Source organism: Panthera pardus, unplaced genomic scaffold (genome assembly GCF_024362965.1).
Source record: "Panthera pardus isolate Hobbes unplaced genomic scaffold, ASM2436296v1 HiC_scaffold_25, whole genome shotgun sequence".
Lineage (NCBI taxonomy): Eukaryota > Metazoa > Chordata > Mammalia > Carnivora > Felidae > Panthera > Panthera pardus.
In genome coordinates this window covers 58,042,753-58,060,915 of record NW_026526821.1, presented here as the reverse complement: position 1 = coordinate 58,060,915, position 18,163 = coordinate 58,042,753, and the positions used below count along the sequence as shown (strand labels likewise).

At 38.4% G+C, this 18,163-nt stretch overlaps 1 protein-coding gene across 5 annotated transcripts in view; it reads right to left on the bottom strand.

Moving 5' to 3' along the window:
* The window catches only part of RFX8 (regulatory factor X8), a 258,335-nt gene that overhangs the window by 149,626 nt on the left and 90,546 nt on the right, over positions 1-18,163 (bottom strand). Inside the window, exon 4 of one of the 5 annotated variants that reach the window (XM_053890564.1) lies at positions 13,833-13,982. The exons of 3 other annotated variants lie outside the window; for them this stretch is intronic. In XM_053890564.1, the coding sequence (XP_053746539.1) occupies positions 13,833-13,904 (72 nt within the window). In that variant the 5' untranslated portion in view covers positions 13,905-13,982. Of the gene's footprint in view, positions 1-13,832; positions 13,983-18,163 lie in introns of those variants that run through there. One more of the 5 variants, XM_019439644.2, reaches the window with a different exon arrangement.

The following is an 18,163-nucleotide window of genomic DNA, read 5'->3' as shown; positions in this document are numbered from 1 at the left end:
TTCCATGGTTCTTGAGGCACTCCTCATTTGGGGGAGGCTGCCACTATTTAGTTTTATCCACTGACCACAAACAAGTGGTAACTCCATTTCCAGACACAGAAAACCAACTTCCTTTTCTGATTTCTCCAGTTCCTGTTATCCAGGATGGAGCCCAAGAGAAAAGGACTAGCATAGTCCAAGTTTGAGCTAAAAGCTTGGGCTGCAGGTGTGAAGAACAAGGTATAAGTGTTAATGGGATAATGGTTGGATTTTGGTTTAGAGGAGTTATAGGGTATATATATATTCTTACTTCTGAGTCCAGAGAAGGAGTATTGAATTGGATGAATGGGAAGACATTACAAAATTCTGAGGATTAGAACTCCCAGGTGCTGAGAATTTGTGTAAGACTCCTCTTCACTAGTGAGAAAGAAAGGTCTCAAACTTGGAACATGGCATCAGTAGGTGCCTAGAAAGAGCTCTGATAAAACCCAAGGGGCAGGAATTAACTCTGCTTACAGATAGCACTGAAAGCACTAATCTAGCACTAAGTAAGCAGTAAAATCTTTCTGTTTCAACTTCAAAGAGACTCAAGGACGGAATGACTGTGCCCTGGCAGCTTCCCCTTTGAGGGCTGGACCCCTCACCTCAGTGCTCCGAGGGCAAGCCAACAATCTGTGTGGAGAGGGAAGGGCAAACAACACTGATAAAATGCTTCCAAGGGACAGACAGAATGAATGCAAATATGACCAATCAATACCTAGATTCTATCTGATATGGCATCAAAGCCGACAGTTTACACATAAGCAAATACAATGAATCAACACATAGAAGCAATTTGAGAAATGTAAATGTAAAATTTTCTCATAAAATTTTATGAGAGCATGAGGTACCTATAAAGCTCACAAGTAAATAAGAATGTAAATATTCAGCTTGGTCAGACTCAATTAAATTGGTTGGATCTTTAGGGACAACAATAAGGCAATATGTATAATAAAAGTTACAAATTTGTTTTATGACTTCTTATAACCCAATGCTCTACTTTGGGAATTATGCCACATATAAATTATATACCTACAATTGTAAAAAAATAGGAATCATTTCAGATGCTTGAGAGTAGGGAATTGGTTAAATAAATTATGGCACCTTAACCTAAAAGCATATGGACATATCCCATTATTTTATAGATGAATGACACTCAGGAGTTTAAATTCAGGATGGTGAATAATTTTCTTTTTTTTAATGTTTATTTATTTTTGAGAGAGAGAGAGAGAGAGGGAGAGCACATGCACAAGAGTGGGAGAGGGGCAGAGAGACGGAAACAGAGGATCCAAAGTGGGCTCCACGCTGACAGCAGAGAGCCCGATGTGCGGCTAGAACTCAGGAACTGGGAGATCATGACCTAAGCTGAAGGCAGATGCTTAACCAACAGCCATCCAGGTGCCCCTGAATAGTTTTTCATCTTACGCTCCAATTCTCTTAGTAGTATGTCTTAGAGTTCTAAACTGAAAAGGCCTGAGGCAGTATTTGGCCTCCTTAGAAGGAAAACCTGATCAATTAGCAATATTTGCTAAGGGGATGAGATGGAAGATGAGGTGTGGGAGGAGGCTTTATGCACCTAACCATGAGCCCTGGGTTATGGGGCTGACCAAGAGCACATATGAGCAGTGGAACCAGTCTCCTTCACTGTGTTCTATAACACAAGCCTTCAACTGGGGTTTGAGGATTCCCGTGGGTGGGCAAAGATATCCCAAGGCTACTCTGGAAGTTTCACAGGAATGTATTACATGACCCTCCATATGTGTATATATCCTTTCCTATAATGGATATATACAAGGCTGAGATCTGGCCTGAGTTCTCAAAAGTGTATTACCACTTGAGAAAGGTGGGCATGCTACTTCATCACCTGAAATCTTTATTTATTTATTTAATTTTATTTTAATTGCAGTAATAAATTACATGGATCTTCAACTTAATTTTATAAAATTATAACCTTTTTAACCTAATAGCAAAAAAGAAACAATATGCCAGCTCTTGGCATTGTTTATCTTTCATTAAATGCATAAGAAACACTTGATCATGATGTATTTAACTTAGAGATTTACTTCCAAAAAATTCTGCCTTTTACATTTAATTTTGTATTGGAGTTGATAATATATTTATGTTGTTTTGATAAATCATGTTCTAAAAGAATAATTATAATGAAAAGTTAAACTGTAAGAAAAATTAATGCATAAAGTATTATGATTACACTGAAATGTAAAATTTCAGTTTCTGTACATTTGTTTTGTACAGTGGGATAGCCCAAAAGGCACTTTCAAGCATAACAATATAGTCTGCAGACAAAAAGCTGTGGAGAAAGAGAATTGGAAATACAGATTCAAGAAGAAAAAACTACCTCAATTAATTTTTTTAATGGATGTTGGTGAGTATCAAATTGTTATAGCTTTGCAATTCCATTATAAACTATTCAAGATTGATATGTTTTATTTTTGATATTCAAATATTTGCATCAACGCAACTATTTAAATTTATGTGAAAATTTTAAATGTCAACTAAAAATATATAATGGTGCAAACATTTTTGAAATTCTTTTAGGGAGTATGTGACAAAAATCTTTGTAAACTACTATTCTTCAAAGGTAGTCTTGTTACCAATGCCTCACAAAGAAAGGTATCTTGATTAAATAAACTTGGGGAATATTTCAAATCCCCACTTTTAAAACTTATACCACATATTGAATATTCTAGGAAATCTTATGGTTAAAAAAGCATGTTAAACTTGGTTTAATCCAGTGTCTCAGAAACTAAGCTGATCCCAGATTTCTATTTTCTTAGATATCCCTTTTAATGTCCATGGGATAGCCTTGGGGAAAAGCTGCCTTGTCATACCCCTCTATCTACTTAGATTAAATAAATGTTCTCATAAAAAATTTGTGAGTCAAATAGTGAGAAAAGTAGAACAAAATAATATTGACACATATGACAACCATGCAAAACTGTTTCTGGCTGAAATAATTTTGGGACCAATGTAAACAGCTTAGCATTTCCTGTTTTTTCCTTTTGTAAAGTTGCTTAGGACAAAGATAAGAAGAAAAGGGAGAGAATGAGGAAGGGTGTGTCTAGGCATAAAGGAATTAATTACAGCTGGAGACTGATTGATTCAGGAGAAGGTCCTCAGTACAAAATAAGGCTCAGAGTCCCACGGGCCATCCAGATCCTGGAAGATGTACTGGGTCCACACCAAACATCAGTATCTGGGGAACTGTCCCAAATAAAGAAGTCATTTTACCTGTAGAGCTCAGCTCTTGAGGATAATTATTCATTGCAATCTGGTAGACACAGCAAACTTTATGTTTCATGGGCAAAAGGGCCAATCTCAAATTTGTAAATGAACGGTTTATGACATTTGGATAAGACATCTCCAGCTCAGGCCATTTCTCTAATAAAACATCTTGGGAAGAACTGGAGCAGCTGGCTGAGGTTTATGATCTCCAGGGGAAGCTAAGTTTCTTCTTCCCAAAGAATTCATCTCTTGCAGGTGCTTGCATTTCTGTGGCAGACTCAGTTTGTCACATCTTAGTGACAATTTCCTATAAAACAAAGTCTCCTAACTTTAAAAGGAAGAAGAGATCTTAGGGGAGCAATGCCATATAAAATCCAACATGAGGCTGTTGTCACCCACAGTGAACACATCTACTAGAGAGCCACCAGTCTCAGTCCTCTAAATAGACTTGCCTCCTGGATGAGGATCTGTACTACTGGAATTCAGCTAGGCCTACATCATGACAGGAGGGAAGAGAACAAGCTCAGAATACCACCTTTAGTCTCAGGAAAATATTTGGGCAGCTGAGCTCCCTAAATAAAGCTGTCAGTCCTTAAAAGTAATCTACCCATGATTATCTGAGAGTTTACCTAATCGCAGATTATCTATATTAATCGTGTGTGTGTGTGTGTGTGTGTGTGTGTGTGTGTGTGTTCTGAAAATAGCCACGACAATTACCTACTATCCTACATGTTCTTATATTTTTACTAAGGTGAAATTCAATAACATATAATTAACTATTTTTAAGTATACAATTCAGGGGCGCGTGAGTGGCTCAGTCAGTTAAGCGACCAACTCTTGATTTCGGCTCAAGTCATGATCTCACAGTTGGTGAGTTTAAGCCATGCGTCAGCCTCTGCGTGGACAGCAAGGAGCCTGCTAGGCATTCTTTCTCTCCCTCTCTCTCTGTCCCTACCTCCCCCTCTCAAAATAAATAAACTTTTTAAAAAAAAGTATACAATTCAGTGGTATGTATGATATTCACAAGGTTGTAAAAACTAGTTCCAGCTAGCTTCAAAAATTTTTCATTATCCCATAAAAATATGCCATGCCCATTAAGTAATTACTCCTTACCACCACCATCCCCAAACACATGCCTGGTAATTTCTAATTTTCCCATCTCTATTGATTTGCTTATTCTGAATTTCTTATTTGCTTATTCTGAATCCCTAAGGAATGTTGGTCTATAGGTTTTCTTACAGTATCTTTGTCTGGCTTTGGCATCAGAATAATTCTGGCTTCAGAATGTATTAAAATGTGTTTCCTTTTCTTCTAAAATTTTGGAAGAGTTTGAGTAGAGTTGGTGTTTAATTCCCTTTAAAATGGTGAAATTTAGAGAACTTTCAGGGAAGATGGCAAAATAGGAAGACCCTAAGTTCACCTCACCCATAGATACAACTAAATAGTACCCACATCACTGTAAATAACTCAGAAAATGACCTGAAGCCTGGCAGAACAGACTCTTCACAGCTAAATGTAGAGAAAAGGCCACATCAAAGAGGATAGGAAGGGCAAAGATGTGGTTGAGAGCTAAACAGACCCATGGGACTGTCCACAGGAGGGAAGGATGCCTCAGGCATGCAGAGGAAAGAAAGCCAGATCCTCACACTAAGTACCCCAGGCAAAAGGAACCTGCGTGAAAACCAGAGGGCCTGAATTTCCCAAATTCTTACAATAAACACCTGGAACTTTAAAACTCAGCAAGCTCAGCCCTGGGAGAACCAGGAGGGTGATAGGAAACTCAGTGCCCACCCTTAAAGAGACTGTACAACAAACAGCTCTGCTGAAATATAGCATAGAAGTAGCATTTAAAAAATGCCTGGCATATGCAGGAGGTAGATTTGTTTATTAACCTCAGAGCATGGAGGGGCAGGAATCCTTGGGAGCCTTCTTCAGGAACAAAGGAGTAGACAGGTGCCATTTCCTTTCCCTGTCTCCCAGCGTAGACACAAGGACACCTGCGGGGAGCAGTGCAGTGCCAATGCTCTCTAAATAACTTGCTAACACTGTGCAACTGGCCCCCACATTTTCCTGAGGACATGGCCCCTCCAGCCAGGCCTTGGCTCCGGATCCTTTCTCATAGCAGACCTGTGCAATCCTTGCTAACACTGCATGTCCCACCCCTATATCCTCCTGCCATATGCCCTTGGCTGGAATCATATAGCCTCCCAAAACTGACAGGAAGAAATAGAAAATTTGAACAGACTGATTACCAGCAATGAAATTGAATCAGTAATCAAAAAACTCCCAACAAACAAAAGTCCAGGACCAGAAGGCTTCACAGGGGAATTCTACCAAACATTTAAAGAAGAGTTAATACGTATTCTTCTCAAACTATTCCAATTAATAGAAGAGGAAGGAAAACTTCCAAAGTCATTCTATGAAGCCAACATTACCTTGACACCAGATAAGAACAGCACACAAGAAAGAGAACTACAGGCCAATATCACTTATTAACATAGATGCAAAAATCCTCAACAAAATACTAGCAAACTGAATCCAACAATACATTAAAAAAATCATTCACCATGATCAAGTGGGATTTATTCCCAGGATGAAGGGTAGTTCAACATTTGCAAATTAATCAACATGATACATCACATCAGTAAGAGAAAGGATAAGAACCATATGATCATTTCAATTGATGCAGAAAAGGCATTTGACAAAGTACAAGATCCATTCATGATAAAAACCCTCAACAAAGTAGGTCTAGAGGGAACACACCTGAACATAATAAAGACCATATATGAAAAATCCTCAGTGAACATCATACTCAATGAGGAAAAACAGAGCTTTTCCCCTAAGGCCAGGAACAAGACAAGGATATCCAGTCTTCCCTCTTTTATTCAACATAGTACTGGAAGGCCTACCCACAGCAATCACACAACAAAAGGAATAAAAGGCATCCAGATTGGCAAGGAAGAAGGAACACTTTTCCTATTTGCAGATGACATGATACTATATGGAGAAAATTCTAAAAAGCCCACCAAAAAAACTACTAGAACTGATAAATGAATTCAATAAACTCATAGGATATAAAAGCAATGTACAGAAGAAGTCTGTTGCATTTGTATACACTAACAATGAAGCAGCAGAAAGAGAAATTAAGAAAACAATACCATTTACAACTGCACCAAAAATAATAAAGTATCTAGGAATAAACTTAACCAAGGAGGTTAAGACCTCTGAAATCTACGAAACATCTATGAAAGAAATTGGATATGACACAAAGAAGTGGAAAGATATTCCATGCTCATGGGTTGGAAGAACCAATATTGTTAATATGTTTATACTACCCAAAGCAATCTACAGATTTAATGCTATCCCTACCAAAATACCACCAGCTTTTTTCACATAAGTGGACCAAATAGTCCTAAAATTTGGATGGAACCACAAAAGACCCCAAATAGCAAAGCAATCTTGAAAAAGGAAAACAAAACTGGAACTAGCACTGTTCCTGATATCAAGATACACTGCAAAGCTATGGTAATCAAAACAGTATGGTACTGGCACAAAAATAGACACATGGATCAACACAGCAGAATAAAGAGAGTTCAGAAATAAGCCTGCAATTATGTAGTCAATTAATCTTTGACAAAAGAGGCAAGAATGTGCAATGGGAAAAAGACTCTTCAACAAATGGTGTTGGGAAAATGGGACAGCTACATGCAAAAGTATAAAACTGGACCATTTTCTTACACCATACACAAAAATATACTCAAAATTGAATAAAGACCTAAATGTGAGGCCTGAAACCATAAAAATCCTAGAAGAGAGCACAGGCAGTAATTTCTCTGAAATCAGCCATAGCAACACCTTTAAAACAAAAGCAAAAATAAATTATTGGGATGACATAAAAATAAAAACTTCTGCACAGCATAGAAACAATCGACAAAACTAAAGGGCAGCTTATCAAATGGAAGAAGATATTTGCAAATGACATATCTGATAAAGGGTTAGTATCCAAAATATATGAAGTACTTATACAACTCAACACCAAAAAAGAAATAATCCAATTTAAAAATGGGCAGAAGACATGAACAGACATTTCTCTGAAGAAGACATCTAGATGGCCAACATAAGCATGAAAAGGACTCATCACACATTATCAGGTTAAGGCAAGTCAAAACCACAATAACATATCACCTCACACCTGTCAGAATGGCTAAAATCAAAAACACAAGAAACAAGAGGTATTAGTGAGGATGTGGAGAAAAAGGAACCCTCATGCACTGTTGGGAGGAATGCAAAGTGGTGCAGCCGCTGTTGGAAAACAGTCTGGAGGTTCCTCAAAAAGTTGAAAATAGAACTACCCTATGATCCAATAATCACACTACTTAGTATCCCCAAAATACAAAAACACTAATTCAAAGGGTATTTGCACCATATAGCAGCATTATTTACAACACCCAAATCATGGAAGTAGCCGAAGTGTCCACCGATAGAGAAGAATGGATAAAGAAGATGTTGTCTATACATACAATGGAAATTTATTCAGCCATAAAAAGGAATGAAATCTTGCCATTTGCAACAACATGGTTAGATCTAAAGAGTATAATGCTAGGCAAAATAAGTCAAAGTAAGATAAATACTGTATGATTTCACTCATATGTGGAATTTAAGAAAGAAAACAAAACAAATGAACAAAGAAAAAAGACAAATGAAAAACAGACTCTTAAGTAGAAAGTACAAACTGATAGTTATCAGAGGGGTGGCAGATGTGGGGATGGGTGAAACAGGTGAAGGAGGTTAAGAATACACTCACTTTTTTATTAAAATTTTTATGTTTATTTTTGAGAGAGAGAGAGACAGAGCATGAGCATGAGCATGAATAGGGGAGGGGCAGACAGACAGGGAGATACAGGATCCAAAGCAGGATCCAGGCTCCGAGCTGTCAGTACAGAGCCTGATGCGAGTCTCCAACTCACAAACCATGAGATCGTGACCGAAGTCAAACCGAAGTTGAACGCTTAACTGACTGAGCCACCTAGAAGCCCCCCAAATACACTTATCTTGATGAGCATTGAGTAATACAGAATTTTTGAATCACTATATTGTACACTTGAAACTAACATAACACTCTATGTTAACTATAGTGGAATTAAAATTTTTTTAAATTGTTTTAAAAATGTTTGGTAGAATGCATCAGTAAAGGGATCTGGTTCCATGCTTTTCTTTGCTGGGAGGTTTTTGATTATTGATTCAGTTTCTCTACTTGTTATAAGTCTGTTGAAATTTTCTATTCCTTCCTGAGTCAGCTTTGGCAATTTGTGGGTTTCTAGGTAACTTTTTAATTTGTTGGCATACAATTATATATAGTATTCTCTTTTAATCTTTTTAAATTCTATAAGGTCAGTCATAATATCCTCACTTTTACTTCTGATTTTAGTTGTGTCTTCTCTATTTTTTTCTTAGTTTAGCTAACGTTTGCCAATTTTTTTTTATCTTTTGAAAGAACTTACTTTTGGTTTTATTGATTATCTCAACTGTGTTTTTCATCTCTGTTTCATTTATGTTCACATTAATCTTTATTATGTTGTTCCTTCTGTTGGCATAGGTTTTTGTTTGTTCTTCTTTTCTGGTTGTTTAAGACCTACGTGTTCTTTTGCAATGAGACTTCACTGTCCCTTCATCAAGAGTTAGGGTCCATATCCTCTTATCCTGAATGTGTGGCCCTGTGACCCAATATGGCCAAGTGAATGTGGTGAAAGTTATGTTGGGTGCCTTTCAAGGCAAGGCCTTTAGCCATTGCAGTCTGCATTTCCTTCTTGAAATCTAGCTTCCGTACTGTGAGGAAGTCCAGGCAGCCATATGGAGAACCCACGTGGAGAACTGAGGACTCCACCAAGCTTCCAGCAGCCAGCAGCCACCCACACGGCAGTGAGGCCATCTTGGACCTTTTAGCCATTCCAGAGCCCCAGCGGATGCCATGTGAAGCAGTACTGCTTGATCAAGACACAGAATTGTGAGAAATGATAAATAATTCTTTTCTTTTAAGGTTATTTATTTATTTTGAGAGAGACAGAGAGAGCACAAGCAGGGGAGGAGCAAAGAGAGAGTGGGAGAATACAAAGCAGGTTGTGCATGGTCAGCAGGGAGCCTGAAACAGGGCTCCAACCCATGAAACTATGAGATCACAACATGAGCCAAAATCAAGTCTCAGACACTTATCAGACTGAGCCATCCAGGTGCCCCTAAACAGTTACTTTCAGCCATGAGGCGTAGGGATGACTTATTACACAGCTGTGGAGGACTGAAACAGTAACCCCAGAGCTTCTCCTCCTACCGGGACCCCCTGAGCCAGAGGGTTCAGGGAGGATTGTGGGAGGAGATGGCTTCAAGTACTCTACATGAGTTCTTCACATGTGCTCAAGCTGAAAGAGCATTTCTGAATATGAGAAACGTTTTTGGGTTGCTGGTAGAATTTGTGTCTGACAACTGCAAAGGGAGCAGAGCTAGGCAGTCTGGAGTTCAAAAGCCACGTCTGCTGTTTGGTGGTTGGTTGTACGACCTTCAGCGAAACACTTCCACTCTCTGAATCCCAGTGTGTTCAATAGGAAATGTGGGTATTTAGCAGGGCCTTTTAAAGGATTTAGTGGAAAAACAGATTCAATGGGTCAAGCACGTTCAATGCTGCTATTGCTGATACTTCTCCATTTCCTTTTTTACCCCGCCTACAACATAACAGGAGTCCCACAGGACAGGTGAAAGTGGGTATGTTAAACCTTCGAATGATTTCAGCATATTTACCAGTCTTAAACCCGGAAACTGAAGGAGGGACAAAGTGCCTCAATAACCTAGGGAAAAATTTTTTGAGACTTTTGGAAATATAGCAGACCTGTTGAAACATCATAGAATCAGCTACATGGACCAGGAAATATAAATTTATGATTCTAGTTTTTATCTTGAAAGGAATAAAATTGCAAATTATTTTTCAAGATTAAAAAAAATCAAAGATTAACTGTATTAGAATTAAAATAAAATATTTAAAAAATCAAAGAAAAAACAGCCTGTAAACCATGACATGGAGAATTACATTATATGACCTCCTGCCCTCACCACCACCTGACAAACACCCCATATGTATGTATACATGTACGCATGTATATATGCACACATGCCTGTGCACACATGCGCATATGCACAATGTAATTGTGTGTGCATCTTTATGTGTGTCTTCATGCACGTGTGCACTATGGGTGTGTATTTTACACTGCCCTAGGCCCAAGGGGCTGATGAATCATCGAAGTTAGGGAGTGAGAACACTTAGCCTGCCCTACCTCTGCCATGCACTTGGCATACAACCTTTACAGCAGATGTCTTTGGGGTATCAGCAGAACTCACACAGTATACAATTTGCTCCCATCTCCCATCCTTACATGCAGCCAAGTTTCTATTATGTGAGGCCCCTGCCCGACACAACAGCTAATTCTGCTAAATTGGACAACTGACCCACAGTGGACCAATCAGATTCTTCCCTCCAGAAACCTGGATTAGGGATTGAAGAGAGCCAGCCAATTTATATGTCTGCAACTGCAGTGTGAATGTGAGCGCTCTCTGAGAGCCAGGGCCAAGAACACGAAGCAGACCTAAGAAGTGTGGCAAAAAGAGAATTCCTGAGTTCTCCAGGGCTTTCTACAGGCTTGTTTCTAGCCCAGCTTTATCTGTCCCTTTGGATTCCATGGAATACCCCTGAATCCTTATAATAAATTTTATTTATTTGTCTGTTTGTTTGAAGTAACTGAGATTGGTTGCTGCTTCTAACCAAAACTTCCTTACAAGCCACTTATCTTCATTATGTTTCTATTTCTTCACTTAAAAAACAAGGAAGTTTGATCAGACACCTTCCTAGTTCTAATTTACATTAATGGTACCTTCCTGGAGCCTGCCTCCAACATGATGCTAGGGTTTTGCTTACGTTTCGGAGAGAGGTGGGAAAAGACATTGCAATATTTTACTGTGTAAGTTGCTTCTCCAGAAGTTATACAAAGGTAAAAGCTCACTTCCTCCAGAGCATGCCAGCTAGACAGAGTTCATCTTTACATATATCAGATAAAGTCTATACTCACTAATGGAAATAAAAATGTCTGAGTGGAAAGGAATCTTTGCAAACAGAATCCGGATAGAATATGTTTTTCCAGATGAGAATTTGGGGTATGACCCCATAAACATAAAAACTTTCCTGTCTCTATATCTTTTATTTTTTTAGTTTATTTATTTATTTTGAGAGAGACAGAGAGAGAGAAAGAGAGCATGTAAGAGAGAGCATGAGTGGGGGAGAGGCAGAGAGAGAGGGAGAGGATCCCAAATAGGCTCCATGCTCTCATGGAGCTCGAACATGCTGTCATGTTTGACGCTCGAACCCACAAACTGTAACATCATGACCTGAGCCAAAATCAGTCAGACACTCAACTGACTGAGCCATCTAGGTACCCCTCTATATCCTTTATATACTTTAAATTATAAAGTCCTATAAATTATATATTATATAATGAATTACATACTTATATTGTTAAGTATGATTTTGTTACTATAAACCCTGTATTCCTAGTTCAATTAAATATTCTTCCAGAGTAGAGGTCAAAATGTGTACTTCATGCTGTGAATCCCTATTGTGCCCAGCCCCATTTTTGTTATGTGGTAGTTACTCTTGAAAAACATGCAGTTAAGTTGCATTCACCACCCAAATAAACCAAGCTTTAAAGATGCTCTTACCTCACTGAAATTCTTAGGATAAGTGTATGCCTAAGTGTATGTATTTCCTGGCTAAAGGGACAATTGATTAAATAAATGAATGATGCCAACAAATATTCATTGAGCTCATGCTAAGTATCAGAAAAAGTATACTCACTCACCCCACCCCCAGGCACCCACAGCTCTTTTCTGCAAGAGCAATGAACAAGCAAATGGAGATGAGCTATTTCTGACAGAGGTTTATCTATGCGTCCCGGAAGAATACTTTATACCCAGTAAATGCCCTGTTAATCCAGATCACTGAAGAAACAGATGGGATTATATGTACAAGGATACATAAGGGGAAACACCTTGTGAGGGAAAATAGGAAAGAAGCTGAAAAGGGCTAGGAAAGCCACTAGACCATGATGCCAGTCTGACTCTGAGTGATGGAGAGCAGGGAGAAAGGCTGGATGAAAGTCTCCTGGACTGCTATGCAGTCTGAGGAAGGTTGAAAAAAGCCATAGGAGTCCCATGGCTCCCAGGAACAGACCTGCCTTGATATTGTGCCCAGCTCAGTCACTGACTGAGAGCAGTCCATGGGAGGCATGATCTTGGTGCAAAATGACGATGAATTTCAGAGTGGAGCAGCTGGGGTCCCTGATCAATTACACCCCCCGTCGTTGGCAATCTGCAATGCATGACCACCACAGATACTCATATTTTTGCTTCATTGAATTGATGATTTTACCTGAAAGAGCCACATCCCTCTTCTTTTCTTACAATGTCCATTCTCACCATGACAGAAGAGGTTATAGATCTCAAGAGGTCAGCAACCCTAGCCATTCAATTTTACAGTCTGAAAATCCCCATTAAGAAGTCCATTAGGAAGCTTCCAGGAGCCACGCTTTTTACAACCTCAGAAAGTTCAGATCATCTGACGAATGAGCATTTCCATGGTATCACCAAGATTTGTTCTCTGAGAAATATAAGGGCGCAACAGAAGTAGATATATGTGTGACAGAGAAAGACAGACAGACGCTGGCCTATTAAGAATTTGCTCTAGCTAAGCTTTCAATGTGAGTATTTCAGTACTTACCCTGTTTTGATTAAAGTGAAAAAACCAGAGATAATGCAGCCAAATTCACTTAATATCAAGTCACTAATATAAAATCTATTTCATGGATTTTTTTCATCCAGACTCTAAGCAATTTGGCAAAATTGCAATACAACTAGCCAAATACTCACTGACATCAAAACACCATCAAGATTAGCACTAAGTAAAAAACAAAACAAAACAAAACATTGCTTTCTGAGACTAAAAATTACTTGCTATCAACTAAAGCAAACAAAACTTATTAAAACTCGACATTTTGTTCTTCTCTCAGTGTGTTGGGTAAACACAACAGAACCATTTGAGCAGACCAGAATAACAGTATAATTTCTGTAGAATTAAAGGGCTAAGAACTTACCCCTGCTTTCATGATGTCATTTTCTTCTACACTTATTTTTAGAAAACTCTATATACATTAATCTGGAAGAAGGAATCTAATTATATTTAAATGATGTTTTCTAGTAGTTTCTAGTAGGTTAAGCCAGACTTGCAAATGGCTTAGAAATAACAGGTTTAATAATATTTGCAAAAGGCCTATCTTTGACTGGAAAACTAGACCCATTTTGTGTTCATATCTTATCTTCCTACATAGCTATGGCAAGAAAAATAAATTTTGTTCAAGAAAAAGCCATTTGGCTATTTTCCTTAGATCTGCATGCTCAAGTCTAATTTGGTCCAACTCCAATGACTACAAGAAGCCAAAGGTAAATTTATACATATAGCTTATATCAGCTCTAAAAATTACCTTTTGTTCAAAATTCTGAATGAGAACAGGGAAAAACCTCCTCCTAATTGTATAATTCCTCTTCTTTAGCATTTTCTTCTTGAATATTCTTTCATTCAGCTATTCCTTCCACATTTGCTGATTATAATATGTCTATCATTCTGATAGGGTCTGTGGAGGAAATAAAATATGGGAAACACACCTTTACTCTCACAAGATGTTCAGTTTATTTGGAGAAATAAGACATATACATACATCCCTACAGCACATAATGATATACAATCAGTGAAATGGAGGTTTAAGGCTAAGACAGAGAAATTTTGGCCCCAATTCTTGGGTAGCATTTAAGGTAGAGCTTGTGAAAGATGTGTCTGAGATGAAAGCAGACAAAGAATGTGCCAGAAAATGAGAAAACAATGAGACAGAGAGGGAAATAAAAGGGACAGCATGACCAGTTTTGTTGAAAGCAAGGCCCATTTAGGGGAGTAGAGAGATATAAAACTGGAAAGGTAGAAAGGGCCAGACTGGAGAATTTTTAATACCAGCCAGAGAAGTCACTAAACACCAGCTGGGAAGGCAAAAAAGAATCACTAAAAGTTCTAACAGAGAAGTGATGTAAAAAAATTTTTAGGAAGCTGTTAATCTGGTGGGGATGTGCAGATTCCTAGAAGAGGCAAAAACAGAAACTAGAAGCCAGGAGGGTATCACGAGAATCAGAGCATGAAGCAAGGGGGCCAAGTTAGGATCACAGCAGTAAGAATGGAAAAGTGGGGTCTAAAGGAATAGCTACTAAAGAAGAATTGACAGGATATGCTCAAGCAAATGGATGACAATGGCAAGAGAGATAAACTTGAAGATGACCCCTGTGTAAGCCTGGGCAATGGAACTTGACTATGCAACCAACAAAAATAAAAATAGTGAAGACAGAAATGCTAGTGTGGATAGAAGGAATGTAGACGGAAAGTAAAAACACTAAGTTTAACCTTAATCATATGGAGTTTGTGGTGTGAATAGTATGCTTGTAGTCACTTGGTAGGGAATATGGCACTAGAGTTCAGGACACAGGTTATGGGCTTGTGATTGTAACTTAGGAGTGAGGGGGAAGATGATTCCACAGGCTCACAGAAGGCCATGGAAATAGACAATATGTCAAGAGAGGGGAGCAAGACAAGAACAGAAAAGAGAGTTCAAGATAGAACTTTGGGAAGTGTCTCCCCTTGCAGACGTATTTTCCTTTAATATGTTTGGGGAAGGCAGTCCCTGAAGTGTGATTGGCTCTCCATTATCATATTCTCCCCTCAGCTGCTCTCAGAACTACCTTGGGTTGCTTACACTGTTCTTCATCACTTGGACCTCTGTGTCTCCTGTTCTTCTTCAATAATTACACCTGGATATGGTGGTGATGGTGCAGAGATATTAGCATGTCTCCTTTCTGGGGTATCCTTTATTTATCCATAAAACCACTCAAACAAGGCTCTGGGGCATACTGAAAACTTTATTAGAGTTTTGGGAATAACTACAGGAAATGATATGAGGGAGAGAAGAAAACTTAAGTCTCCATGCTAAATAGATTGTCATATCCCAGAATCCTAGAGAAAAGAAAAAGCATTACTCCTTTCACAGTGTACATTTGACTTCTTAGTCTTGTTTTCATGACTTGAAACCTATCCTTCTATTTCTCTCATTAAACAAAAGCACATTTACCTTTTTCTTTTTCTGTGCAAATTTCACGCCTCTATTCTGGACCCAGTGGATTCTCTAACACTGGACCATAATGGAACACATGGAACTCAGGGAGCACAGGAAAATACTAGGACACTTCCCAGAATGTGAGCTAGTCAGTTTAGGATAACAATGCAGGTGGCGTCAGGATAACAGTCCACAGAGGGCTTTCCCACTACAAGTTCAGTCCCTGTTCAAGTATCTTCATGGTGGGAGGTGGGGATAGCCCTCTAAATTGCCCTACAGATAACATGAAAGCACAATCTCACAGGCCCTTTTCAGGGACAAACAATTTTTCTCAGAGACAATGTAGTCTAAATACACATTAAGGAAGAGAAACATTTTCCTAAAGGCAATATAACCTATAAAAATTTCCCCAGTTATTTGAAATAGCTTTTTAGATTGCTAAGCAGAATAATTTTTCCCATTTTTACTCCCCTATTCTAGGATGTGCCTATGGCCCACCTCTGAAACTCTTGGCTTTCTAACAATAGAACCATTTATCTTCCTCCAAAGAACTTGCAGAAACTCTGAAATTATAGTTGTCTTATAAGGAATTTGAGAGAAGTAGCCAGCTACAGTGGCAGAGGCATAATAGTCAGAAATGTAAAAGAATAAGGAAAATAGCAGTACAATTTAGGCCAAGAGACAAAGAGATTTAGGGAGAAGTAGATCATAGTTTCATGTGCTCCAAAGAAATTAGCATAGAAGACAATGAGAAAAGTCATTGCCAACTTAGATGTCATTGGTGACCATCTACAAAAGAGTTTCAAGAGAATGGGTGGGGGTGGAGGAGAAACCATAGAAGTTTTCTCTTCAGGAAAGAATACCCATGTAAAGAAGGGGAAAAAGGACATGACAGCTTAAGACAGTAGGAGATTGGGGGTAAGGTTTTATTTAGGTGAGAAATCCCTGGAAAATGTTATAAACAGGAAAGATTTAAGACAGGCTTGTTTCTAGTTGATGAAGCATGGTGAGATGGAAATTAGAGGAGATAGAGGTAGAAAGCTGAAGCTATGTTAACAAGATTTGACTGATTTTATTTTGAGAAAGGAAGGAAGTAGACAAAAATATAGAAAGATACAAAAACAAATAAACAATCAAATAATTTAAAACAATACTGAGGTAGAGAGGAGGGCATTGAGAAAGATATGTTTCCTCAAATGAACAAAAAGCCAAACCATCTGTTGGGACTGAAGAAGTGAAGTTGGTTTGGAAGTCTGAAGGTTGTGGCAGAGAACTCAATGGCTCCTACATGGAATTTGAGAGGAAGCAACAAAAAGAGTAGAATAAAAAACCACCAGACTTCCTTTACAGATAATTTAGACCAAACTTTGCAATGAGTACAATTACAAAAGCTAACAAAATATAAAAATCAACTACTTGATGGTGATAAAGGCACTAAGAATTACCCTACTAGATTCAGGAGATAATCCAGAGAGGTACGCTTGATATTAGAATTCCTTTCCCCTTGGGTGTGTTTGCTACTTCCCGCAGAGACATCTGAGCAGTGCTTTTGCCAACCTTATGGAGTGAGAAGTATAAAAGTAGGATCCCAGAGACCCTGAAGATTAGGAAGGAGAAGGATCCCTAATGAATTTCCTGTGTTGTCAGTTGAGTCTCCACAGGACCATAGGAAAACTAGAAGCAAACTAAGACCACCAAAAATTGCAGCCCAGCTTCAAATCTTCTCAATTCCTGAAAGTGCATAATGTGATCCTGGATTGCTACATTTTTCTAGGAACCTGCTGGAAGCAAGTACAGATCTTCTTTTTTCTTTTTTAATTTTTTTAATGTTTATTTATTTTTGAGAGAGAGAAAGACAGTGGGAGCGGGTGAGTGGCAAAGAGAAAGGGAGACACAGAATCCGAAGCAGGCTCCAGGCTCTGAGCTGTCAGTACAGAGCCCAACGCAGGGTTCAAACTCACGAATTGTGAGATCATGACTTGAGCGAAGTCAGACACTTAACCCATTCAGTCACCCAGGTGCCCTGCAAGTATAGATCTTCTATGGGAAAAAAATAATGTTATTCTAGGCCTCAAATGTTTTCTACAAACAAGTATTCAAATATTGCTTCTAGCACACAATGAGAATAACCAGACATACCAAGTATCCATGGATGAATTAATGGTTAAACAAAATGTTTACTATTATGGAATATTATCTAGCCTTAAAAAGGAAGGAAATTCTAACACATTCTATAACATGGATGAAACTTGAGAACATTATAGTAAGTGAAATAAGCCGATCACAAAAAGACAAATGCTATATGATTCTACTTGTATAAGGTACCTGGAGTAGTCAAATTCATAGACACAGAAAGTAGAATGGTGGTTTCCAGGGGCTGACAGGAGAGGGGAAATAAAGAATCATTGCTTAATGGGTACAGAGTTGCATTTCTGCAAGACGGAAAGGTTCTGGAGATGGATGGTGTTGATGTTTGCACAACAATATAAATGTACTTAAAACTGCTGACTGTATGCTTAAAAATGGTTAAGACAGTCAATTTTTTGTTAGTGTGTTTTAATAAAATAAAAAATTTAGAGAAGTGAAGAAATTTCTAAATCAAAACAATGAGAGAGAAATGAAGACATTCTCAGATAATCAAAAGATAAGAGAGTTTGTTGCCA